Source organism: Eutrigla gurnardus, assembly GCF_963514095.1.
Source record: "Eutrigla gurnardus genome assembly, chromosome: 21".
Lineage (NCBI taxonomy): Eukaryota > Metazoa > Chordata > Actinopteri > Perciformes > Triglidae > Eutrigla > Eutrigla gurnardus.
Genome location: NC_139932.1, coordinates 16,556,779 through 16,582,539, shown reverse-complemented (window position 1 = coordinate 16,582,539; position 25,761 = coordinate 16,556,779). Strand labels below are relative to the sequence as shown.

General features: G+C 42.3%; 1 protein-coding gene across 2 annotated transcripts; it reads right to left on the bottom strand.

Annotated features, from left to right (window-relative positions):
* Nucleotides 1-804: 804 nt before the first annotated feature.
* On the bottom strand, nucleotides 805-25,552 carry mical3b (microtubule associated monooxygenase, calponin and LIM domain containing 3b). Of its 2 annotated transcripts, XM_084039224.1 has the most exons (33): nucleotides 25,499-25,552; nucleotides 22,855-23,221; nucleotides 22,514-22,721; nucleotides 22,321-22,437; nucleotides 22,080-22,181; nucleotides 21,684-21,839; nucleotides 21,505-21,605; nucleotides 19,650-19,907; nucleotides 19,455-19,570; nucleotides 18,947-19,073; nucleotides 18,744-18,837; nucleotides 18,511-18,658; nucleotides 18,204-18,400; nucleotides 17,008-17,108; nucleotides 16,811-16,873; nucleotides 16,440-16,607; nucleotides 15,821-15,910; nucleotides 13,581-13,667; nucleotides 12,624-12,783; nucleotides 10,782-10,864; nucleotides 10,596-10,671; nucleotides 10,251-10,452; nucleotides 9,744-9,922; nucleotides 6,459-7,019; nucleotides 6,305-6,387; nucleotides 5,338-5,415; nucleotides 4,238-4,288; nucleotides 3,900-4,145; nucleotides 3,324-3,417; nucleotides 3,201-3,251; nucleotides 1,608-1,707; nucleotides 1,427-1,500; nucleotides 805-1,220 (listed from the first exon to the last, which is right to left on the bottom strand). In XM_084039224.1, the coding sequence occupies exons 2-33, from the start codon at nucleotides 23,116-23,118 to the stop codon at nucleotides 1,036-1,038; spliced, it is 4,620 nt and encodes a 1,539-aa protein (XP_083895350.1). In that variant the 5' UTR covers nucleotides 23,119-23,221; nucleotides 25,499-25,552; the 3' UTR covers nucleotides 805-1,035. The 2 variants fall into 2 exon arrangements, with proteins under 2 accessions (XP_083895350.1, XP_083895351.1); XM_084039225.1 differs by lacking the exon at nucleotides 5,338-5,415.
* Nucleotides 25,553-25,761: the final 209 nt, after the last annotated feature.

The window sequence follows — 25,761 nt, the reverse complement described above, 5'->3', positions numbered from 1 at the left end:
CTTGTCGTCCGTAGACCTGCAGGACCTCTTGTCGTCCGTAGACCTGCAGGACCTTGTTTACTGTTGTTTCTTGTATGAAACAAAACAACCAAAGTGATCAGAAGTAAATCATTTATTAGTTTGTTGTTCTGTAGTTACATTAACAGTCACATGACTTTCAACAGGAGCTGCACAGTGTTGTAGTGGGTCGCCTCACAGCGAGAGCGTCCCGGGTTCGAATCCCGGGTCGGGTTTGGGTTCCTTTTGTGTGGAGTTTGCATGTTCTCCCCGTGTGAGCGTGGGTTCTCTCCGGGTTCCCCGGCTTCCTCCCACAGTCCAAAGACCTGTCTGTCTCTACATGATAGACTGGTTACCTGTCTGTCTCTACATGTCTCCCTGTGATAGACTGGTTACCTGTCTGTCTCTACATGTCTCCCTGTGATAGACTGGTTACCTGTCCAGGTGAACCCCGCCTTCACCCAATGTCAGCTGGGATCAGCCCCCCACAACCCTGAATACAGGATAAGCGGTAGACGATGGATGGCAGACTTTCAACAGGATCAATAAACAGTTATTGATCAGAAATAAGGCAGATGTTTGAAATGATTGACAGCTGAATGTGGAGGCACAATAATCAATATGACTGAACAACGTTAATACAGCTGCTTAACACTAAAAACACCATACATATACATATACATATATAAATGTGTATATATACACATATATATGTGTATATATACACATTTATATATATATATACATATGTATATATACACATATGTATATAAACATATACATATATATGTATATAGTGTTTTTAGAAGAAGAAGAAGGAGAAGGAGGAGGAAGAGGAGGAGGATTGGACTGGAGACCTCAGTGTGGACCACATTAGACACATCCCAGACTGGTTGTGGTCCTCCGGTCTGGTTCAGATCTGGGTTACTGTCGGACTCAGGTCTGCTTTCATATGAACCTTAAAAAGTCAGACAGTGGGCATCACTGCAGACTAGTTCAGACCAGTTCAGGTCCTGCAGATACCCTTCCATGTCATCTTCAGGTCCAGCTGGGTCCCAGTAGTCGGGTCATCATGACCTCCTCCAGGTCCTGGTCTTCCTGTCGTTGCTGCAGTCTTTGTTCCTCCAGAAGAGACACCAGAGAGTCTCTCTGCTCCACCACCTCCAACATCTCCTCCAGGATCAGACGTTCTTCCAGCAGCTGGCCCGCCTCCTTCAGGTGGTCTACACGCAGACGGTATCACAGATCAGATATTAGTACATCTCCATGGAAACATCACTGCATGACATCATCATCCACACCTTGAACCCTCCCAGTGGAGGAAAGCTACATATACATCACATAAAAGTCTCTGTTGCGTCTCCATGTTTACAGCCTCATGAGGTTCAGGTTGAATTCAGGTGTATTTGACGAGTCAGCGTGATCTTACCGTCCACGGCCATCCGCTCCCTGAGCTCCTGCTGCAGGCGACTCTGGCGGTCCTCCAACTCCAGCTCTCTAGCACTAAAACAGAGACCAGAGTCTAAGATCCTCCTGGTAGACCAGAACCCACTGCCTGGAGGTTCTCGTAAACCTGAACCTGCTGCTGAAATTGAGGGTCAGATACTCACAATATCATGAGTTCAGATTCATATCGAACCAGAGAGTTCTTCTGCTGGACCAGCTGGAACCACTGCTGCATCAGAGCCGGATTATCCAGTTTATCAAGTCCTACGGGGACAGAGGAAAGGACATGTTATCCAGTCCCCAGTCCTCCAGAGACCAGTACCTTAGTAAACTACAGAGACACAACAGTAAACTACAGTCTACCTCAGTAAACTACAGAGACACTACAGTAAACTACAGTCTACCTCAGTAAACTACAGAGACACTACAGTAAACTACAGTCTACCTCAGTAAACTAGAGACACTACAGTCTACCTCAGTAAACTAGAGACACGACAGTAATCTACAGTCTACTTCAGTAAACTACAGAGACACTACAGTAAACCACAGTCTACCTCAGTAAAATAGAGACACAACAGTAATCTACAGTCTACCTCAGTAAACTACAGAGACACTACAGTAAACTACAGTCTACCTCACTAAACTAGAGACACAACAGTAATCTACAGTCTACCTCAGTAAACTACAGAGACACTACAGTAAACTACAGTCTACTTCAGTAAACTACAGGGACACTACAGTAAACTACAGTCTACCTCAGTAAACTACAGAGACACTACAGTCTACCTCAGTAAACTAGAGACACAACAGTAAACTACAGTCTACCTCAGTAAACTAGAGACACAACAGTAAACTACAGTCTACCTCAGTAAACTACAGAGATACTACAGTAAACTACAGTCTACTTCAGTAAACTACAGGGACACTACAGTAAACTAGAGACACAACAGTAAACTACAGTCTACCTCAGTAAACTACAGAGACACTACAGTAAACTACAGTCTACCTCAGTAAACTACAGAGACACTACAGTAAACTACAGTCTACCTCAGTCAACTAGAGACACGGCAGTAAACTACAGTCTAACTCAGTAAACTAGAGACACAACAGTAACTTACAGTCTACCTCAGTAAACTACAGAAAACTAGAGACACAAAAGTAAACTACAGTCTACCTCAGTAAACTAGAGACACGACAGTAATCAACATTCTACCTCAGTGAACTACAGAGACACTACAGTAAACTAGAGACACTACAGTAAACTACAGTCTACTTCAGTAAACTACAGAGACACTACAGTAAACTACAGTCTACCTCAGTCAACTAGAGACACTACAGTAAACTACAGTCTTCTTCAGTAAACTACAGAGACACTACAGTAAACTACAGTCTACTTCAGTAAACTACAGTCTACCTCAGTAAACTAGAGACACTACAGTAAACTACAGTCTACTTCAGTAAAATACAGAGACACTACAGTAAACTACAGAGACACTACAGTAAACTAGAGTCTACTTCAGTAAACTACAGAGACACTACAGTAAACTACAGAGACACTACAGTAAACTAGAGTCTACTTCAGTAAACTACAGTCTACCTCAGTAAACTAGAGACACAACAGTAATCTACAGTCTACTTCAGTAAACTACAGAGACACAACAGTAATCTACAGTCTACCTCAGTAAACTACAGAGACACTACAGTAAACTAGAGTCTACTTCAGTAAACTACAGGTCCAGGTCAACAGGTGAACTCACCTTCCAGGAGAAGTTCAACGTCCTGGTTGTCATTGGAGTCGCCCCAGTAATCTGACAGAAACAGGAGCAGTGTGAATCAACATGTAATCTATTACTTTAGGGTGTAGTCATGATTTTTCTTACCTGCTTCTCCTCTCAAAGCTTTCTCAACCACCACCCCTCTCTCCTCCAGCTGCCTCTGGCTCTCCTCCACCTGCTGTAGCTGCCTCTGGATCACCTGATCAGATATATATGCATAAATATATATATATATATATAGTACAGTTGTATCATATACAAATCAATAATAACAACTTCTGAACACATCCACTATTTCAAAATCTTGCAGTTGGTCTGCTTTGTGAGTTCCTTCAGTTGGTCTCAGGTCTTGGGTTGGTGGTCCACATTGACAGCTGTCACAGAGTTCATGTGAACCAACAGGTTTTGCATCTAGTAGCTGGTTCAGGATCATGTTGACTCTGCTACCACCTGCTGGAAGGACAGAGCATCTGGTTCCTGCAACTACTTCATCCTGTACAGATGGGTTCAGGGTCTGTATTCCTGTACCAAAGACCAAGTCTCTGTTCTCGGGTGGGCGTAGTCTTTAACCCTGGTGCAAAAGAGCAGGACTCTATCCTCAGGTGGACCCTGTCTTTCACCCTGGTGGTAAAGACCAGGTATCCTGTTGACAGGTGGACCCGGTTTTTCAGGTGAACTCACCTGAGCCTTGTGGAGCCTCTTTAGCTGTTCCTGTTTGGCCTTCATTCTAGCAGCTCTCTGAACTCGTCGGGTGATTTTGGCATCCAGGTCTTCATCTGCATCCTCTTGTCCCCTCTGGAACATGGTCTCCTTCACCCCTAAACTAGAGGGCTCCTTCGGCTGGACCAGAACCCCTGCCACCTCCGTTGGACAGGAGGAACATCTGTCAGAGTCTTCAAGGGTGACTCTGTCCTTCAGAGAGCGTCTCTGAAACAACACCAACAACAGAGAGTCTTAACAGGACTGTAGAGGACTAGACTCTCATCATACACCAGACAGATGTAGACACGGTTCTGTACCTTGATGGCGTACGCTCGTTTAAAAGCCAGAGCGTGAGGAACGTACGCCGGCTGAGAGACAGGAAGCACAAAACAGAGATTTAAAGAGCATCGGATCTCAGCAAACTAAGCCTCCAAGTCAAGTCTCAAGTGTAGGTTTGACAAGTCCAGGTCAAGTCTCCTACATATAAGATTAAGCTTTAGACTCCTTTTTGATAAGGCCTATACTTGGTCCAGCCCTTAGTTAAGCTGCTACAGGCCTAGACTGGTGGAGGACTTACTCTGATCCACTGAGCTCCTCTCTCCTACTCTCCCTCTCCATCATTCATGTCCCATCAATGTCATCACCAACTCGACTTCCCAGGAGTCTTTGTGCTTTCTTGCCTCTCAGGTTTCCATGGTTGCACCTGGACCATAGGAAATCTCTTATGGATCGATTATGTTGTCATTTTTGTTCCTCTATTGTTTTCTGTCCACCCTGGTAGAGGATCCATCCAAGAGGATCCATCCTGGTAGAGGATCCTTTTGGTAGAGGATCCACCCTGATAGAGGATCCTTTTGGTAGAGGATCCACCCTGGTATAGGATGCATCCTAGAATGTAGCGTTTTTCCTGATTGGATGGAGGATACAGAATGTTGGATGTAGGACTCTGTATAGATAGTTGAGAACTCTGAGGCAAATTTGGGATTTAAATTGAATTGGAAAAAGTCTCAAAAGATTCAAGACAAGTTTGAAGTCCTGGTCAGTTGAGTCAAGTCTAAACAATCAAATCAAGTCCAAGTAAAGTCTCAAATAGTCTTCGCAAGTTTCAAATGATCGAGACAGATCTCAAGTCAGTTGGAAAGTCCAGATGAGTCCAGAGATTGTCTCAGTTGAGACAAGATCAAGTCAGTCAACACAAGTCCAAGTTTAGGTTAGGTTAAGTCAAGCCTGTCCATACAATGCAGATATGTAAAACACATCAAGTCTCTCAGAAGTCAAGTCTGACTGTGAGATTTACGTCTGATAAGAGACCGAGGACAAAGACATTTGACTTGGCTAATACACAACTTAAACTGGACAATCCTAAAACACAGGTTTCCTAGAGAACAGCGTTCCCTGAATCTAACACAGCTGGTACCTTCAGGGTTTCCTCCTCCTCCTCTTTTATTGTGACTCTCTGAATCTCCGACGTGAGGTCAGACAAATCCAAGCGGAGCTACAAACATCAGAACAGACAACAGCAGGAGAGCTCAGCTCATAGACCTGAATCTGGGTGGACCCTGTGATACAGTGTGATACAGAACTCTTTTGATTATCACAGACCACGTGGAGTCCCCCATAGTTCCACCCTGGGGTCACTATAATTTTTTTCTGAACATAATACTGTTGATATAATTTCTCCTCAAGTTTTAATTATTCCCGCATGCGAGGTGCGGAGAATGCGATCTCAATTATTATACACAAGACTACACGCTACGCGACTATAGGAGTAGACTACAAGACTACAGTTTGCCATCTAGATCTTTTTTGTGTGAAATGAACAACTTATCCCTAACACTGAATTTTTCATAAATTATTCTTAATAGCCCAAATAAAAACATTTCACGCCGGTGCGTCTTTTACGCATTCCGAAGGTGCCCGTTTTATCTTGGATGGGCTTGGATTCGGACATTACTACATTTCAGGATTTTCAATGGTAACAGATAAGGTCATGATAATAATCATAACTACCATCTCCTCAAACTAAACAAGCAGCGTCTCGGAGCTGTCATTTTCCTAAATGAGCCGCGGGACTCGATGTTTCGCGCTGTAGGGGATTTAAAAAAGTGACGTGAGTGGAAGGGCGGCGCCGGGTCAGAGTCATTTCAACTGACTTGTGAAAACTGCTCAGAAAAATCCAAATTCTTTGACATAAAGCAACTTTTTTTTTTACAGTAACGCAAATAGTTACTTTCCCTGGTAACTAGTTACTTTTATTATAAAGTAATTCAGTTACTAACTCAGTTACTTTTTGGAACAAGTAGTGAGTAACTATAACTAATTACTTTTTTAAAGTAACGTTCCCAACACTGGTCCTGACACATCTGACTGATGTCGATTCTTACATTGTTTCCAGGTCTCAGTGAACATCTCTGCATCAGAGCAGATGAATCCAGATCAGACTCTTCTGTCACGCTTCCTGCCACATCTGCAACAGGAACTACAGTTAATTTATGACCTCATGACTGTGACTGTCAATATGGCTTACTTTAATGTCACCTGTATCTCTGATTTGATTGGTTGCACTCCACTCTGCACCTGGAGGTAAAGTCCTGCCTCTCTTCTTCTTCTTCTTCTTCTTCTTCTCCATCCTGTTTCCAGAGAACACTGTCCTCCACATTGCTATGGCTCCGCCCCCTTCTACCTCTCTGGGGGGTGGAGCCTCCCTGGGCCCCTTCAGCTGGAGGAGGACAGCCCCGCCCCCTCCCTGCAGAGAGGGGAGGAAGACTTGAGGAGGGAGGCTATGGGCTCCTCTAGGTCCCCACCTCCTCCTCAACCCATCAGACTCCACCTCCCCATCTCGCCCCGCCCCCTCATCTTCTCGGCCAGCACCACTGTCTTGCAGGGGGGGCTTCACTCCAGGGTTCATGTCATCAAACAAGCCCCGCCCTCCAGCAGGTTGTCTCTTAGGAGCTGTCTCCATGACAATGACAGGTGTGAGCTGTGTGGGTGGAGCCACATCTCTGTCATCATCAGGAGCAGGTTCAGGTGTGGTGATGAAGGAGGCGGTGGAGGGTGTGGTGGCTGTGGGCGGAGTCACTGACGTGGGGACAGCGTCCACTGTGAGCAAAGGGAGGAAATAAAATCAAGATGCACCACAGTACACAGTAGTACAGTTCTACACAGTACAAACTACACGATACACACAACATAGTACACCACAGTACACGGTATTACAGTTCTACACAGTACAAACTACACGATACACACAACATAGTACACCACAGTACACGGTATTACAGTTCTACACAGTACAAACTAAACATTTAAACAATACACAGTACATAGTACACCACAGTACACAGTATTACAGTTCTACACAGTACAAACTACACGATACACTTTCCTTTTGGTTTTAATTTGTATGTATTTAACAGAACTGATCGTGCTGCCAGTTGTACTGTTGTTGTGTTGTTGTTGTGTTTTTGTTGTTGTTGTGCTGTTGTTGTTGTGTTGTGTTGTTGTTGTGCTGCTGTTGTTGTTGTTGTGTTGTTGGTCTGCTGTTGTTGTTGTGCTGCTGTTGTTGTTGTGTTGTGCTGAGGGGTATTCCATCAAACTCGCTAAGTGCAAAGCCGGGCTAATTTCGATAAGCCTCGCTGACTTTAGCGAGAGTTGCGTTCCATCAACGTGACTTGAGGGACTCTCCGCTAAGTAACCATGGGAATTTATCCAACCAAACTAGCCTGCTCCGGGGCAGGCTAACCATCAGGCTTACTTTAGCGGGGGTTTCAGAGAAGTCCGTCTGTCGGAAACAACTGTACCAGCAGAAGGTTCCGCCAAGCCTAGTCCTTGTGATTTCGTCACGTGAAAGACCAAAAATTACCAAAATTACATATATGAAGTACAAACAGACTATATTTTCATCAAGCGTCTAAGAATACATGCTTGCAATTAAAAAAATATGAATAAATCGTTTATTTTGTTTAAGACTGACTGGCCATATTATTATCTAAAGCCTCCAGTTGGGTGAGTGGTGATGCTCCTGCCCCCGAACATGGGCATCTCAGGTTCACATCCCGGTGAGGACATCTCATGTGTGTTTTTTTTTGTTTTTTTGCCTGTATAATTGTCTTTAGATCAGAGAATTAGACCAACATTTTACTTTAACTATGATAAATATGTCATACAATTTCCCCAAAACCCAAATATAACTTGCAAAAACATGATAGGCATAAAGATGTTATTATTAATAGCATGTTATAGATCCCAATGACAAAGGCATTGCTGCATGCAATTTTCAGCCACATAAATTCCTTTCAGGTGAGTTCATTAATAAGTTCATTGAATGTGTTCATTGAATCGTTGAGATAAATGAGTTGGTCAATGTAGATGCATTTAATAGGCCTATCTAAAAGAGAGAGAGAGAGAGAGAGAGAGAGAGAGAGAGAGAGAGAGAGAGAGAGAGACGTTTCTGCACGTTTGAGAAGTCGTAGTCAGTGTTATATTAGAACATGTTACTCTTAACGGTACTTCCGTATTTAATCGCTCGGCAATTCTTGCCCAAGCAGCCTCGCGATTTGTATTTATCACGACAGTATTCCCTTTATTGGTTATGATGGGTTTGTACTCCTCGTACAGTTCCATCAATATTTTTTGCGCTGGTCTTTTCTGCCATTTTCTCGATGATTCGACATTCACGGTTCTGGTCTGGCTTCATATCCCGTGAACGGCGTAACACACGACAACGTTAACCTGGCTTGAATAAGCCTCAACAAGGCGCGGCTGAAATGCGTTAATGGAATGGGTTTAGCCGCAAGTGGAAGTTGGCGTTAGTTCTAACCAGGCTTAACCAGGTAAGCGCCGCCTTAATTAGCGAGTTTGGTGGAATACCCTTCTGGTGTTGTTTTTGTTGTGTTGTTTTTGTTGTTGTGTTGTTGTTGTTGTAATGTTGTTGTTGTTGTGCATTATGAAACGTTGAAAATGTCGGAGAATATTGTTTAGATATGTGATTGGTAGGAAAAACGGTAATTTCCTTCTAAGTTATCAAAATCCTCTCCCGACGTAAAGCTGCTAGAATCACTTTTTGTTATAAGAATTTTGTGAATTTTGTGATGACTACACAGACAAGGACTACATGACGATGACTACTGTTAAGAATTTTGTATAACCTTGTGTCTTAGGTATGAATAACCTCATGTCTTAGGTATGCCTAACTGTTGTCTGGGACCTTGTGCACATGATGTCTTGGTCTACACGAATGTTTACTGTCAATGACGCGTCATCTCCTGTGCCTTTAAAAGACTCAAGTCACAACACTGATTTGAGCACTTTCTCTGTAGCATCCTCATAGGTTGTTGCACTGTATCTGCTCCTCTTGCGCAAGATTAAAGTCAGACGTCGACTTTACTTTTGTCTCCGATCTCCTCCTTGGGTGAATTTATTCGTTTACGGGAAAATTCTTTTAACACTTTTATTTCCATATTGATGGTTGACGAGGAAAGGACGGCATTTTTTTCAGAGTTGGTTCAGATTCCGAAAAAAGGCGGAGACATGTAGGGAGAAACTCAGGGTTTGTTGAAGAAAACCTGCCAGCGAGCAGGTTAGGTTCACAGAGTCGGTTACCATGGTAACTGACCTAAAGGTTGAGTTACCTCTCTTTCTGGAACGGAAAACTTAGAGTATCCCTCTCCTCAGGGTTAACAAATGCAGAGTTTAACTAAACATACTTTCTGGAATGGGCCCCTGTTGTTGTTGTTATTGTTGTGTTTTTGTTGTGTTGTGCCGTGTTCACAACAACATTTACATAAAAGAACACAGTCAACCAAAAAACACCCTGAGACTCACCCTCAATGGAGTCCTCCTCACTGCCTCCCAGCTCTTCTTCTTCCTCCTCCTCCTCCTCCTCCTCTTCCTCCTCCTCCTCCTCCTCCTCCTCTCCCTCCTCCTCCTCTTCCTCCTCCTCCTCTTCTCCCTCCTCTTCCTCCTCCTCCTCCTCCTCCTCCTCCATCATCTCCGACACTGAACTGAAACAGCAAACACAGTTGAGGCCGCAGCGGGATAAAGGACAAACACAGAACAATATATGGATGACAAGTTATTAAACACAAAAACAAGATAATAATAAAAGTCATAATGACTTAAGAGTCCAGAGGGTTTATTTTTCTATGAGTCGATACCTTTTATCTTTTGAGATTAAGTTCATATAACGGCCTCCATACGGCAGTATGAGTCATTGTTGTTGTTAACGTGTTTACAGGATTGAACTGTGTAAATAACTTCATTCAGAAATGTGTCAAAATATCTTGAAATATTTAGATCTATAAGTGTAGAGACAAAACAGTAAATGTGTACCTGGATATTAGTGGCTGAAAAGTCCAAGTATCAGTAGACTCAGGAGACCTGGATCTGTGTCGGATGCCATCGTCCAGGCCCAGGTTGAACCGGTTCAGGGTCTCCTCAGAGACCTCCTCAGACTCCGTCTCCATCTTGGTCGAGCTGCGGCTGTAATTTTCCAGCTCGATCCTCTCCGGCGTCGCCACCATCACAGAAACTGCTGAACACACACCAACACAAGCATACACACACACAGACACACACAGAAACACACACACACTAAAGCCCACATTGATCCAGTTTAAGGAGGCCGCTCGTGAACAAGTATGGAAGGTGAAAGGTGACATGGCTGGAGGAACTGACCTGAGGAGCGGCGGTGACGGCCGGTGGGGATCAGAGAGTCTGCAGAGGAGCGTGAAGCAACCGAACCCAGAGACACCTGTGGGCAAGACAAACATACCCAGTTTAAATTAGCATTATCAATATTCATATTTGACATGTTGTATTGCTGATTTGAATATGTGAATGTTTAGTAGAAGTTTTTCTTACGATGGATGTTCGGTGTGATGGCGGCCTGGTCCTCGCCGTTGGAGCGCCACCAGAGTCAAAGTGCTGGAGACAGTAAAACCTCCCTGAAACCGAAGACCAGGAGACAACATGAGGAGACAACTTGAGGACAGACGAGTCAACGCTCCACTTCATCTTCTTTTATAGAGATGTTCGAACTGACTCCCGCCTCACCACAAACTCTGGTCATGTGACCACTACCCTCTGATTGGCTGCTGAGAGATGTCACCAAACACACAGGACAAGCTTTGTGTTTACAGTGTGTGTACAACTGGTAGACAGTAGATTTCAATTTCGTGGTTGAGCAGTTTTCAAGTTATTAGTAACATCTCTGATGAGTTTAAATAAAGACATGTTTCATATGTAATCAGAAGAACAAGGGGCCCAGTGTTGAACCTTGTGGTACACCTGTGGATAAAACCAATACACCCATGTTGCAGTTGAGACAGTGATTTCACATGATTGGTTTTAACACACCGAGGACAAACTGAACCGACTGACATGGAGATGAAAACTGTGATCAGAGGTTTAAAGTTCAAGTCACGTGGATAAAGAGTCATTATGTGGAGCGCATGTATGAACAGAGGGAGTCATGAGTTCAATGACCCTCAGGCTGTTCTGGTTAAACTGAAATGACAAGAGAACCACTATCAGATCCAAAAAAATAATAACTGATGATGTACCGAATGGATTAGACTGTGACAGTCATATATATATATATATATATATATATATACAGTGCTATGCATACGTTTAGGCACCCCATGCCTAAGTTATGCTAAAGAGGAATAAAAAAATCATCTTTTGTGAATTGCCTTAATTAAACAAATGAGGAAAAATCCTACCTTTTAGGACGCCAATTTTCTTTGTGAATGAATAATGTATCTTAAAGAAATAAATGTTCTTCATTAAAATACAGGGTGCATAAGTATGGGCACCCCTATGTAAACTCCCATAGAGGCAGGCAGATTTTTATTTTTAAAGGCCAGTTATTACATGGATCCAGGATACTATGCATTCTGATAAAGTCACCATGGGCCTTTGGAATTCAAATAAAATCCAAATCCTCACATACCCTTCACATACCTAGCATGCTAGTTAGCCTAATGATTTCTCAATGCAAATCAAACCAGCTAATAGGCTAACTGAAAAGCACCATGATTTTCTCTAGGTTTGTGAAGGGTATGTGAGGATTTGGATTTTTTGTTTAATTAAGGCATTAAGATCATTTCACAAAAGATGATTTTTATCCCTCTTTTTAGGCAACTTTAGCATGGGGTGCCTAAACGTATGCATAGCACTGTATATATATATATATATATAAATATATACACACACACACCATATTGCCAAAAGTGTTTGCTCACCCGCCTTGACTGGCATATGAACTTGAGTGACATCCTATTGTTAATCCATAGGGTTTAATATGAGGTCGGTCCACCCTTTGCTGCTATAACAGCTTCAACTCTTCTGGAAGGCGTTCCACAAGGTTTAGGAGTGTGTTTATGGGGCTTTTTGACTATTCTTCCAGAAGTGTATTTGTGAGGTCACACACTTATGTTGGAGGGAAGGCCTGGCTATATATATATATATATATATATATATATATATATATATATATATATATATATATATATATATATCCTATCACAGTACCACGCTGGAATTCACTGAGCTCCCATTCTTTCACACATGTTTGTAGAAACAGTCTGCGTGCCGAGGTGCTGCTTTTATACACCTGTTGCCATGGACGTTATTGGAACACCTGATTTCAATAATTGGGATGGATAAGTGAATACTTATTTATAAGTAATAAGGACTCACGGTTGTGCTGGTCGAAGGCGTATGATGCTGGTCTCAGTGTGTTGCTGCACTGGAAACACTGGAAACAACTGCGATGGAAGAACAAGCTCTCTGCACTCAAACGCTCCATCAGATAGACTTTCTTCTGGCAGAAGAAGCACACGTCACTGCAGCCTGGCGACTGGAGACAGATGGACAGTCAGTATTAACACATCTACATCAATCAGACTGAACTGAACTTGTGTTTATGCACTGACCTGGAGTCAGTATTAACACATCTACATCCATCAGACTGAACTGAACTTGTGTTTATGCACTGACCTGGAGTCAGTATTAACACATCTACATCCATCAGACTGAACTGAACTTGTGTCTATGCACTGACCTGGAGTCAGTATTAACACATCTACATCCATCAGACTGAACTTGTGTCTATGCACTGACCTGGAGTCAGTATTAACACATCTACATCCATAAGACTGAACTGATCTTGTGTCTATGCACTGACCTGGGGTCAGTATTAACAAATCTACATCCATCAGACTGATCTTTCGTCTATGCACTGACCTGGAGTCAGTACTAACACATCTACATCCATCAGACTGAACTGAACTTGTGTCTATGCACTGACCTGGAGTCAGTATTAACTCAGCTGGAGTGAGACTTTCATTGAACAACATGGAGTATAGAATAAAGTTTGGTTGTGTCAGCAGATTGAGGGGAAGTCCAGCGGCAGTCTCTCTGCAGCCTGATCTGAAGTCAGCCCTTCTGTCTTCAATAGAAACTATTCATGTTGTTCACAGTGGAGGCTGTTTGTTATTGATCTGCAGATTGATCACATGAAGCTTTGTGCCCTGCAGAGCTTCAGGAATTAGACTGAGCCGGAGGACAAGACAACTTTTCAGAGTCACAGTTCACATGAATGCTAAGCTACAGACACAAACAAACAGATACCCAGAATGCTCTGCAGCACTGTACCTGCTCCTCCCTACTTAGGACCGACTGGGACTTGATCTTCTCTCTGAACCTGAAACTCATCTGTTCCTGTTGAAGAGTTCGTTTCCTCTAATGGAGGCGTTACGAGAGAAACAGGACGACAGTTACTCAGTTACTTCAATGCTTAAAGATGTTTAACACAAATATGTTTAGTATGGAGATGTTTCATATAAAGATGTTTAACACATATGTTTATTATGGAGATGTTTTATATAAAGATGTTTAACATTAAGATGTTTAACACAAATATGTTTATTATGGAGATGTTTTATATAAAGATGTTTAACACAAATATGTTTAGTATGGAGATGTTTCATATAAAGATGTTTAACAAATATGTTAATTATGGAGATGTTTTATATAAAGATGTTTAACATTAAGCTGTTTAACACAAATATGTTAATTATGGAGATGTTTTATATAAAGATGTTTAACATTAAGCTGTTTAACACACATATGTTTATTATGGAGATGTTTTATATAAAGATGTTTAACACAAATATGTTTAGTTTGGAGATGTTTCATATAAAGATGTTTAACAAATATGTTTATTATGGAGATGTTTTATATAAAGATGTTTAACAAATATGTTTAGTATGGAGATGTTTTATATAAAGATGTTTAACAAATATGTTTAGTATGGAGATGTTTTATATAAAGATGTTTAACATTAAGATGTTTAACACAAATATGTTTATAATGGAGATGTTTTGTATAAAGATGTTTAACACAAATATGTTTAGTATGGAGATGTTTCATATAAAGATGTTTAACAAATATGTTTATTATGGAGATGTTTTATATAAAGATGTTTAACACAAATATGTTTATTATGGAGATGTTTTGTATAAAGATGTTTAACACAAATATGTTTAGTATGGAGATGTTTCATATAAAGATGTTTAACAAATGTGTTTATTATGGAGATGTTTTATATAAAGATGTTTAACAAATATGTTTAGTATGGAGATGTTTCATATAAAGATGTTTAACAAATATGTTTAGTATGGAGATGTTTCATATAAAGATGTTTAACAAATATGTTTAGTATGGAGATGTTTTATATAAAGATGTTTAACAAATATGTTTATTATGGAGATGTTTCATATAAAGATGTTTAACAAATATGTTTAGTATGGAGATGTTTCATATAAAGATGTTTAACATTAAGATGTTTAACAAATATGTTTATTATGGAGATGTTTCATATAAAGATGTTTCATATAAAGATGTTTAACATTAAGATGTTTAACAAATATGTTTATTATGGAGATGTTTCATATAAAGATGTTTAATATAAAGTTATTTAACATTAAGATGTTTAACACAAATATGTTTAGTATGGAGATGTTTCATATAAAGATGTTTAATATAAAATTGTTTAACATTAAGATGTTTAACACAAATGTTTAGGAGATGTTTCATAAAAAGATGTTTAATATAGAGATGTTTAACAAAGATGTTTTACATAAATATGTTTAGTATGGAGATGTTTCATATAAAATGTTTAATATAAAGGTGTTTAGTACAAAGATGTGTAATATAAAGATGTTTAATATCAATGTTTAACAAAGATGTTTCATATCAAGATGTTTAATATCAAGATGTTTAACATGAAGATGTTTTATATAAATTGTTTCATATAAAAATGTTCAAGATAAAGATGTTTAACATAAAAATGTTCAACATAAAGATGTTTAATATAAAAATGTTTAACATAAAGATATTTAATATAAAGGTGATTAATATCTAGATTTTAGTATCAAGATGTTTCACATTAATGTGTTTAGTATAAAGATGTTTAATATAAAGATGTTTCATATAAAGGTGTTTGGTATAAAGACGTTTAGAATAAAGGTGTCTAAAATAAAGATGTTTAACAGAAGATGTTTGGTATAAAGATGTTTAATATAAAGATAAATATTAGATAGCGATAATGTAATGCCTGTGTCACCCAATATGTCAACAGCCTGCTGGTAATCAATATTTCTGAGTGTGCTTCTAATTTGATTTCCTTTTCAAAAATTCAGTCTTGAAATGTTTTGCTTATAATTTCATTGATGTTATGTCAACGCTTCTAATCAAAAAGTATATTAGTTTTAATGTTATAATAATTGAATGGAATTTTCATTCATTATTTTAGACAGACAGACAGACAGACAGACCGACTGATGCCAGTCCCTACTGGTCTCTACTGGTATTTACTGACTACCAGTATTTACCGGTCTCCATGATGTCTGATCCAGATCTGCAGCCAGCTCACAGTCTGCAGACTCAGAGGAGGGAGGAAGTCTGGACAGCAGCCCCCCCTGCTGGTCCACAGGCACATACATGTTGTATTAATTTATTATTTATTATCATTATTATAATTATTAAGGTTTCATCATCACTGAACAAATTTAATGTTTCCCTTCTATGTCACAATTATATTAATAATAAAAGTCTTGATGATAATAATAATTATAATAATTATAACAATAACTACAGTATAATAATAATGATAATCTTTTGCTATTAACTCCAGGTTCATATTAATATTTCTTTGCTGTGGACATTTGATATCATGATTGTCTGAGTCACATCTGTTCATTAGTAGCTGATAAGGTTGTATAATTATATTGTTATGTCGTGTTCAATCACTAATATAATGTCGTGTTTTTGTAGGTTTATTAATTATTAATCGGACGTGTGTCCGCTCGAGGACGTTAAGTGTTGAATGAATCAATAAATTATCTAAAATGTTTCTTAATAAACTTGATACAGTTGGATGTGATGAACAGGAAGTGAGATATTATTGATCACCAATCAGAAGCCTCTCTGATGCCATCACTCTGACCTCACCTGTCGATGTGAAGCCGTCGCAGCAGCAGAGGAAGTCCTGCAGGAAGTGGCGCTCTCGCCCAGCTTTGCCTGCAGCTGATTGGCCATCAGACGAACTCTGGAGCGACTAGACCCGCCCACAAAAGTCTCGTCATACACCTGGCAGACAGGATCGTTCAGGTCACATGACTGGAAACAGGAAACACAGAGTTTTACTAAATAAACATTCACCAGATAAATCAGATCACGACTTAAGCAAAGTTTTGATGAAGAGGATTCTTCTTCTTTGTCTTTTCTTCTTTTATTGAATATGATTCATATTTGCTTTCCTTTTGTTTCAATAACAGAAAAACGTTCTGTTTCACATTAGAAAGGTCAGAAACTAAAGTGACCTCCTGCAGCTCTTGACTCTCTAAGCTGGTCTTCCTCCGTTTCCCAGCGGCATCCTTCTGCTCCTGTAGAGACAAAGTATCCACAGCTCAGAGACACGAGACAAGACAAGGGGGGACAAGGGAGACAAGAGGAGACGAGGGGGGGACAAGAGGAGACAAGAGGAGACAGAATGGTGGAACTGAGAGCCAGCAGAGACCTTGGGGATCCTCTTCCTCGACGGACTGAGTCCCAGTCTACTGAGCAGGGACACCGGCGTGAAGAGGGCCGACCTGAGCTCGGCGCTCTGTTGGAGACTGCCTGGAACAGGAAGTGACAACAGGAAGTGACACGAGGAAGTGTTCAACAGAAAGTGTTCAACAGAAATTAGGCGCATTTCGAATCATGCATGCGCATGCATTTGCCTCGCAAAACAAGGCATTCTGGGATAAAAACGTCAGAAATGCTGGTGATAACTTCCCTTTCACGACATGTCACATGACTTTAAAAACTTGCGGGATCTCCAGGGTACCTCCCTCCGCATGCTTTTCTGTGCAGATGGTCTCAAATAAGTGCGGACATAAGACACTCCCCTCAACGTTGCCCTAGTTGGTTAGAATTATCACGTGGTATTTCCTCGTAAATTCCTCAGCCTCCATCAACAACGGGACTTCAAATGCCTCGGCTCGAATTCGTCAGCGACGAAGAAAGCCAGCGCCACTGGGCAGACCATATTCTTTGTGCAAAGTCCGTGAAGTTTCCCCTGGCTCGACAGGTTTTGTTATGTATAGAATTATTAATAAAGTTTAAATACATTTTTTTTTTAAAAAAAGGTCCGTGAAGTGCACCTGTGTCCGACTTGACGTGGTGAGAACTTGACGTGTTTATGACGAGTTCCGGCGGATTCTCTCAAGTCTCGTGCATGCATCGGCGCAAATGCATGCGATCCGAAACGCAGCCAATGGCACGTGGTAATTCTAACCAACTAGGGCAACGTTGAGGGGAGTGTCTTATGTCCGCACTTATTTGAGACCATCTGCACAGAAAAGCATGCGGAGGGAGGTACCCTGGAGTTCCCGCGAGTTTTTAAAGTCATGTGACATGTCGCAAAGGGGAATAATCACCAGGAAGTGTTCAATAGGAAGTGTTCAATAGGAAGTGTTCAACAGGAAGTGACACCAGGAAGTGTTCAATAGGAAGTGTTCAATAGGAAGTGACACCAGGAAGTGTTCAATAGGAAGTGTTCAACAGAAAGTGACAACAGGAAATGACAACAGGAAGAGTTCAACAGGATGTGGTCAACAAAGCATGAGGGACTTTATTCTGAGAATTATTATTCTAATTATTAAGATCAGTAAAATGATGGTACTGGTAGAACTGATCAGGTATCAATGATAGCATTGATTAAAGTCTCACCAGTAGGGGGCGCCGTGTCTCTCAGCAGCTGGTAGAACTGACTCAGGTAGGTCACCATGGACAGGATGTCCGGGTCTCCGTCAGACTTCATCTCGTCCAGCGTCATCAGAGGAGAAATACCCAGGTGGCGTTCAGCGACGTCGAAGCTCAGACGAGTGTTGTCGTCCACAGAGGACTCGTCCAGGGACTCAAAGTCTCTGAGGACAGACAGGAAGACAGGAAGGCTTAATATTGATTATTGTTACATGAGACCAGCTCGGTTACATTATAATACACTAATAATATTGATAATATTGATTATTGTTACATGAGATCAGGTCGGTATCGGTGAATCAGGGCACAGAGTGCAAGGCCACTCTTCCAGGAAGTAGTCAGGTCGCTAACGGCAACACCATGGTAACCACGAGTCTGCTCCTGACACCAAGTCAGAAGCTGATTGGATTGAGAGAAAGAACCTATCAGAGAGGAGACAACAACCAATCATATCACAGTTCCTTAATATACATTAATAAGCAATCTTATCAATAATCATTTTCTGACTCTGTCTGAGGAATCTGGGAGACGACAGGCAGATGATGTCACCGCAGTCTCTGTTTAGCCCCGCCTCCTCACCTGTGTCCACCAGGTGTCTCACCTGAAGGACAAAAAAACTTCTGTTTGTTTCTTAAATTAATATGTTATGACAAAGTGTGTGTGTGTGTGTGTGTGTGTGTGTGTGTGTGTGTGTGTGTGTGTGTGTGTACCTGAGCAGGTGTGAGCAGCATCTGCTTGGTGTTCAGGTATCTGGTCGTCGGGTCGACTGTAAACTGACTGATGTTCTTCTGAAGGTTCTCTGGAGTCGTCTGAGGGAGGAGACGGTAGAGACTCTCTCTGAGAGACAGACAGGAGGGACAGACAGACAGGAGGGAGGGAGAGAGAGAGAGGAGGGAGACAGGAGGGAGAGACAGGCAGAATATAGTAGTGTGTGTATATATATACACACAATATATATAAATATATATATTGTGACAGTGTATATAAAGTACTATACCCCGTAGTACTACTATACCCTGTAGTACTAGTACACCCCGTAGTACTACCATACCCCATAGTATTAGTAGACCCCGTAGTACTAGTATACCCTGTAGTACTAGTATACCCTGTACTACTAGTAGACCCGTGGTACTAGAATACCCTGTAGTACTAGCATACCCAGTACTACTAGTAGACCCTGTTGTACTAGTAGACCCCGTAGTACTAGTACATGTGTACCTGTCTGCCAGCACTTCCAGCGGAGCGCCTCCTTGACTCCATCTTCGGATCATCCAGGCTGAATCGAGAGCCGCCAGAAACCCTCGAGCTATTCCTGTTCCTATTGGCCAGAAGGGCTGCAGACAGACAGGAAGTCAGACAGCCATCAGTTGTGTGTCTGATTGATTACTGTAATCCAGCAGACACCTGTCTCACCTCCAACAGACTGTCTCCCACCAGAGTGACCAGCACCTGATGTCCGTGGCGTTGGCGAACCATGGCGGCGTTCTCCGATGCGTACATGCAGGTGAAGTCGAACATGGCGACGTCCGGTTGGCCGTAGTGATTTATGGCGAAGTCCAGACACGGCAGCTGGTGATTGGTGGAGAAGTCTGCGGCCTCGCGGGCATACGCCTGCAATGCATTCTGGTCCACGTTGTCCCGGGACAGAAGCAGCTCCGTGTCAGCAAAGTCCTGATGGAGGAATCCGACTCGTTTCTCTAGTCCATCCAGGTGTGTTAAACCTGTCTAATGACTCATTTCTCTATCCAGGTGTTATACCTGTCTAATGACTCGTTTCTCTAGTCTATCCAGGTGTGTTATACCTGTCTAATGACTCATTTCTCTAGTCTATCCAGGTGTGTTATACCTGTCTAATGACTCGTTTCTCTAGTCTATCCAGGTGTTATACCTGTCTAATGACTCGTTTCTCCATCCAGGTGTGTTATACCTGTCTAATGACTCGTTTCTCCATCCAGGTGTGTTATACCTGTCTAATGACTCGTTTCTCTATCCAGGTGTGTTGTATCTGTCTAATGACTCGTTTCTCCATCCAGGTGTGTTGTACCTGTCTTATGACTCGTTTCTCTATCCAGGTGTGTTGTACCTGTCTAATGACTCGTTTCTTTATCCAGGTGTGTTATACCTGTCTAATGACTCGTTTCTCTAGTCTATCCAGGTGTGTTATACCTGTCTAATGACTCGTTGCTCTATCCAGGTGTGTTAAACCTGTCTAATGACTAATTTCTCTATCCAGGTGTGTTATACCTGTCTAATGACTCGTTTCTCTAGTCTATCCAGGTGTGTTATACCTGTCTAATGACTCGTTGCTCTAGTCTATCCAGGTGTGTTATACCTGTCTAATGACTCGTTTCTCTAGTCTATCCAGGTGTGTTATACCTGTCTAATGACTCGTTTCTCCATCCAGGTGTGTTGTATCTGTCTAATGACTCGTTTCTCTATCCAGGTGTGTTATACCTGTCTAATGACTCGTTTCTCTAGTCTATCCAGGTGTTATACCTGTCTAATGACTCGTTTCTCTATCCAGGTGTGTTATACCTGTCTAATGACTCATTTCTCTAGTCTATCCAGGTGTGTTATACCTGTCTAATGACTCGTTTCTCTATCCAGGTGTGTTGTATCTGTCTAATGACTCGTTTCTCTATCCAGGTGTGTTATACCTGTCTAATGACTCGTTTCTCTAGTCTATCCAGGTGTTATACCTGTCTAATGACTCGTTTCTCTATCCAGGTGTGTTATACCTGTCTAATGACTCGTTTCTCTAGTCTATCCAGGTGTGTTATACCTGTCTAATGACTCGTTGCTCTATCCAGGTGTGTTAAACCTGTCTAATGACTCATTTCTCTATCCAGGTGTTATACCTGTCAAATGACTTGTTTCTCTAGTCTATCCAGGTGTGTTATACCTGTCTAATGACTCGTTTCTCTAGTCTATCCAGGTGTGTTATACCTGTCTAATGACTCGTTGCTCTAGTCTATCCAGGTGTGTTGTACCTGTCTAATGACTCGTTTCTCTATCCAGGTGTGTTGTATCTGTCTAATGACTCGTTTCTCCATCCAGGTGTGTTGTATCTGTCTAATGACTCGTTTCTCCATCCAGGTGTGTTGTACCTGTCTAATGACTCGTTTCTCTATCCAGGTGTGTTGTATCTGTCTAATGACTCGTTTCTCCATCCAGGTGTGTTGTACCTTTCTAATGACTCGTTTCTCTGGTCTATCCAGGTGTGTTGTACCTGTCTAATTACTTGTTTCTCCATCCAGGTGTGTTGTACCTGTCTTATGACTCTCTTCTCCAACAGACTATGCTTCTTTGCTGTCATCACAAAGTAGTGAGTGTCATCTTTGTAGTAAACGATGTTCTCCAGATCGATCCCTGCAACATTACAGATCAATATTAATGAACATCAGATGAAGTGAGACCACTAAACCATGTCTGGTTGGTGCTTTGTACCGGTTTCATGTCGAAGTTCCTGAAAGAAGCTCTGGTTGAAGATGAAAGCGACTCCACTGATCTCCTCCACCTTAGCCTCGGCCGACGTGTTTCTGTTTTTAAAGTTCGCTGTAATGGCGATGGCCAACTTCCCTCTGAACTCTTTACGCCTGAAACCTGCTCACACAGACCAACAGAGGGCGCTGTTTACAAGAATACAACACAGTCAGAGGGTTTCTTTTCTGTTGTAGGACATCAGCCTCAGATTGTCTCCAGGATTAGCTGCACTTAGCAGCTAAACTCAGATCTACTTTAAAGAAGACTCAGGACTCTGTGAGACTGAGCTGGACTCTGTGAGACTCAGCTGGACTCTGCCAGGCTGGTCTGGACTCTGAGACCCAGTAGAACAGGTTTTACCTGGAAGTGTGTTCCTGCGTCCGTCCGCTCCGATGACGACATCGAACTCCAGCTGATTGACAGGATGAGACTTGGGACTCACCTCCATCCTCCAGCCCACCTCTGCAGGGAGACAGGTAAGCATTGAGACAGGTAGTGAGGGAGACAGGGAGGCAGGGAGACAGGTAAACAGTGAGACAGGTAGATAGGGAGACAGGTAGACGGGGAGACAGACAGGCCGACAGATAACTGTATCCTTCACTTTGTCTGTGTTGGTCTTCTGGAGGCTCCACCAGGTTCTTGAACTCCACGTTGACGTGGACTTCGACCCCCACCAGTAGGGAGACCTTCAGGAGGACCAGCTGCAGCTGACGGATACCTGCAGACAGACAGGTGGTACTGACCGGAGGATCCCAGAGTCCTAATCAGACAGGATCAAGGGATCGCAGACTCACTGATATGATCGATGGAGCCGGCACAGAACTTCCCGTAGAACTTCTTGGCGCCGAGGCCGCGCAGGTCGTGGATGGTGAAGGGCCACAGATGGAGCACGTTGTTCCTGGAGAACGAGTCCCTCTTCTCCAGCAGGACCACACGAGCTCCCATGAAGCTCAGCTCCACCGCCGCCCTCAGGCCGCAAGGCCCCGCCCCTATGATGGCACACTGACCAATCAGAGAAAAAGAGAGAGAGAGAGAGAGAGAGAGAGAGAGAGAGAGAGGATACAGCTGACCAATCAGAGAGAGGAATGATACAGCTGACCAATCAGAGAGAAGACGCAGCTGACCAATGATATACCGTGGTGTTGCTGCAGACTCGGGCCCCCAGGTACTCCTGCTGAGCGGCCCTTCGGTCCAGTTTGGCCCACAGTCCGTTGGCCCTCCAGTAGTTGAGGCGCTGTTTGATTGGTCGGTACAGCGGCCTCTCGGCGGCGCTCCGGTCCAGCTGCAGATGTTCACACAGCTGGTTGAAGGACCACAGCGCCGCCCTGCAGGTTGACGCTGACACAAACTCATCAAACAGCTCCTGAGCTCGGCATTCTGGGTACAATTTGTCTCCCATGGCGACTCCAAAGGCTGCAGGGCACCATGGGAAGGGTGTCACCTGCTGATGATTTCGCTTACAAACTCCAGCTCACCTTCTGACATCTGAGAGAGTTTTCACTCTGTAACCCAAAGAACAAAACAGAGTCCCTTTAATATATGACGACATCATCTATCATACCTCCTCTATACTTTAGTACTCCGTTAATATATGACGTCAGTGGCGCGCTGGTGGCGGAGTGGTTAGAGCACATGCCATGTACATACGCAGCCGACCCCGGTTCGAATCCCGGCCGGAGGTCATTTACTGCATGTCACAACCCCCTCTCTCTCCCATGTTTCCAATCTATCCACTGCTAACAAAGGCGTCTATGCTTCAAAAAATCCTTAAAAAAAAACCTAAAAAAAACAAAGAAATAAATCATCTAGGGCTGTCACGATAACCGCAAAAATGAATCACGGCGTACTAAGAGACCCGCCACGACCAACCACCTCTGCAACCATGCCGAAGAGTTAAAGCCGACACCGAACTCACACGCTGCCTCCAGGGAGGACCCCATCGACTCCAACCCCATCGACTCCAATGCAGACCCGCTCGCATGGTGGCGCGACAACCAGGGTAGATTTCCTCTCCTCTCCAAAGTTGCCCGCAAATACATGTGCATCTGCGCAACGAGCGCACCATCGGAGAGTTTTCAGTGCCGCTGGAAATATTGTAACCCCACTCCGATCCTCTCTTAAACCTCAAAGTGAATATGCTGGTTTTTCTCACGCGCAACAAGGACATGACCCAGGTACAAATCATGTTATTTCTTTGTAGGCTCAAAGAGATTTTTTGTGTGTATAGCCTATAGTGCCTCATTTAGCCTGTGTTTAAGAAGACGGGCACTTGTTTTTCATTTCAGCAAGATGCTGTTAATTGCATTTGAAGATTTAGCCTTAAAAGTCTACTGAGTTGATTTGAAGGAGAAACAACATGTAGCCTGTCTTTGTCTCTGCCCTTTGGACAACGTTCAATAAACTAAGAAGTGTTATAAAATTGTCATGTCTTTTTTATTATCATATAATAATAATAAGCTTTTTTTTGTATATATCTATTACTATTACTATTACTATACTTTATGTACTATTGAAATGAGTTTAGTAATTTGTAGCTTAATTAACAAACAAAAATGCAAATAGTTTTTTTGTTTAATGAAAGGGGGTGGTGCGGTATCACCGCACAGCCACTCTGAATCACCGCAGGGGAAATTCCCTAACCGCGACAGCCCTAATGACATCATCGACCATACCTCCTCCGTACTTTAGTACTCTGTTAATATATGATATCATCGACCATACCTCCTCCGTACTTTAGTACTCTGTTAATATATGATGACATCATCGACCATACCTCCTCCGTACTTTAGTACTCTGTTAATATATGATGACATCATCGACCATACCTCCTCCGTACTTTAGTACTCTGTTAATATATGATATCATCGACCATACCTCCTCCGTACTTTAGTACTCTGTTAATATATGATGACATCATCGACCATACCTCCTCCGTACTTTAGTACTCTGTTAATATATGATATCATCGACCATACCTCCTCCGTACTTTAGTACTCTGTTAATATATGATGACATCATCGACCATACCTCCTCCGTACTTTAGTACTCTGTTAATATATGATGACATCATCGACCATACCTGCTCCGTACTTTAGTACTCTGTTAATATATGATGACATCATCGACCATACCTCCTCCGTACTTTAGTACTCTGTTAATATATGATGACATCATCGACCATACCTCCTCCCTACTTTAGTACTGTTAGTGAGTGTGTGTGTGTGTGTGTGTGTGTGTAGGGTGAACAATCAGAGTGAACAGAAACAAAGAGCTTCATACAGAACAGATCCATCTGTACCAAGCACTCACCCACCCACACACACACTCCCACACACACACTCACCCCCCCTCACACAAACACACACACACACACACTCCCACACACAAACACACACTCCCCCCCCCCCCCCCCCCCCCACACTCATCCCCCCCCACACACACGCAATTATGCAAATTATAATTAAGTAAATGTATAATAACTAATACAAATAAGCTATGAGGCAGCAGGAATATTTACTCCTATATTTTTTTATAAACAGACCAACATTAAATTATTCATAAAAAAACGTGACATTCATCAACATGATCTCTGAGGAGGAACAGCTGTGAGACGGTTAATGTCACAGATCAACATTCATTTAAATGTTGAACGCTCCAGAACAAACAGTTCTATTGTTAGTTCATAATAACAACAACAATAATAACAATAATAATAATAAAAACAACAATAACAACGATGTTGAGATGGAAATGTGTGAAATTAATCGGTGTTTACTCACGTCGTCTCAGAGCTGCTCTTCTTCTGCTGCCAGCCTCTAAATCCACCTTAATCCACACACACACACACACACACACACACACACACACACACACACACACACACACACACACACACACACACACACACACACACACACACACACAGTGTCTGAGGTCAGTGGACGGCAGACTCCGCCCCCTGAAGACAGACAGTAATCTGTGATCTGGGTGTCTGAGCTAACGAGATCAATGAGGAGATCAGCTTGGTGTCTGCAGCAGCGCC

What these genes read in the sequence shown, in the direction of transcription:
- mical3b (XM_084039224.1), bottom strand. Translation starts at nt 23,118, where the DNA reads ATGGGAGACAAATTGTACCCAGAATGCCGAGCTCAGGAGCTGTTTGAT. An exon ending in CTGGAAGTGCTGGCAGACAG is followed by an intron (nt 19,074 to 19,454) that starts GTACACATGTAC and finishes TCTGTCTCTCAG; the next exon opens with AGAGAGTCTCTACCGTCTCC. An exon ending in AGCTTTGAGAGGAGAAGCAG is followed by an intron (nt 3,252 to 3,323) that starts GTAAGAAAAATC and finishes TGTTTCTGTCAG; the next exon opens with ATTACTGGGGCGACTCCAAT.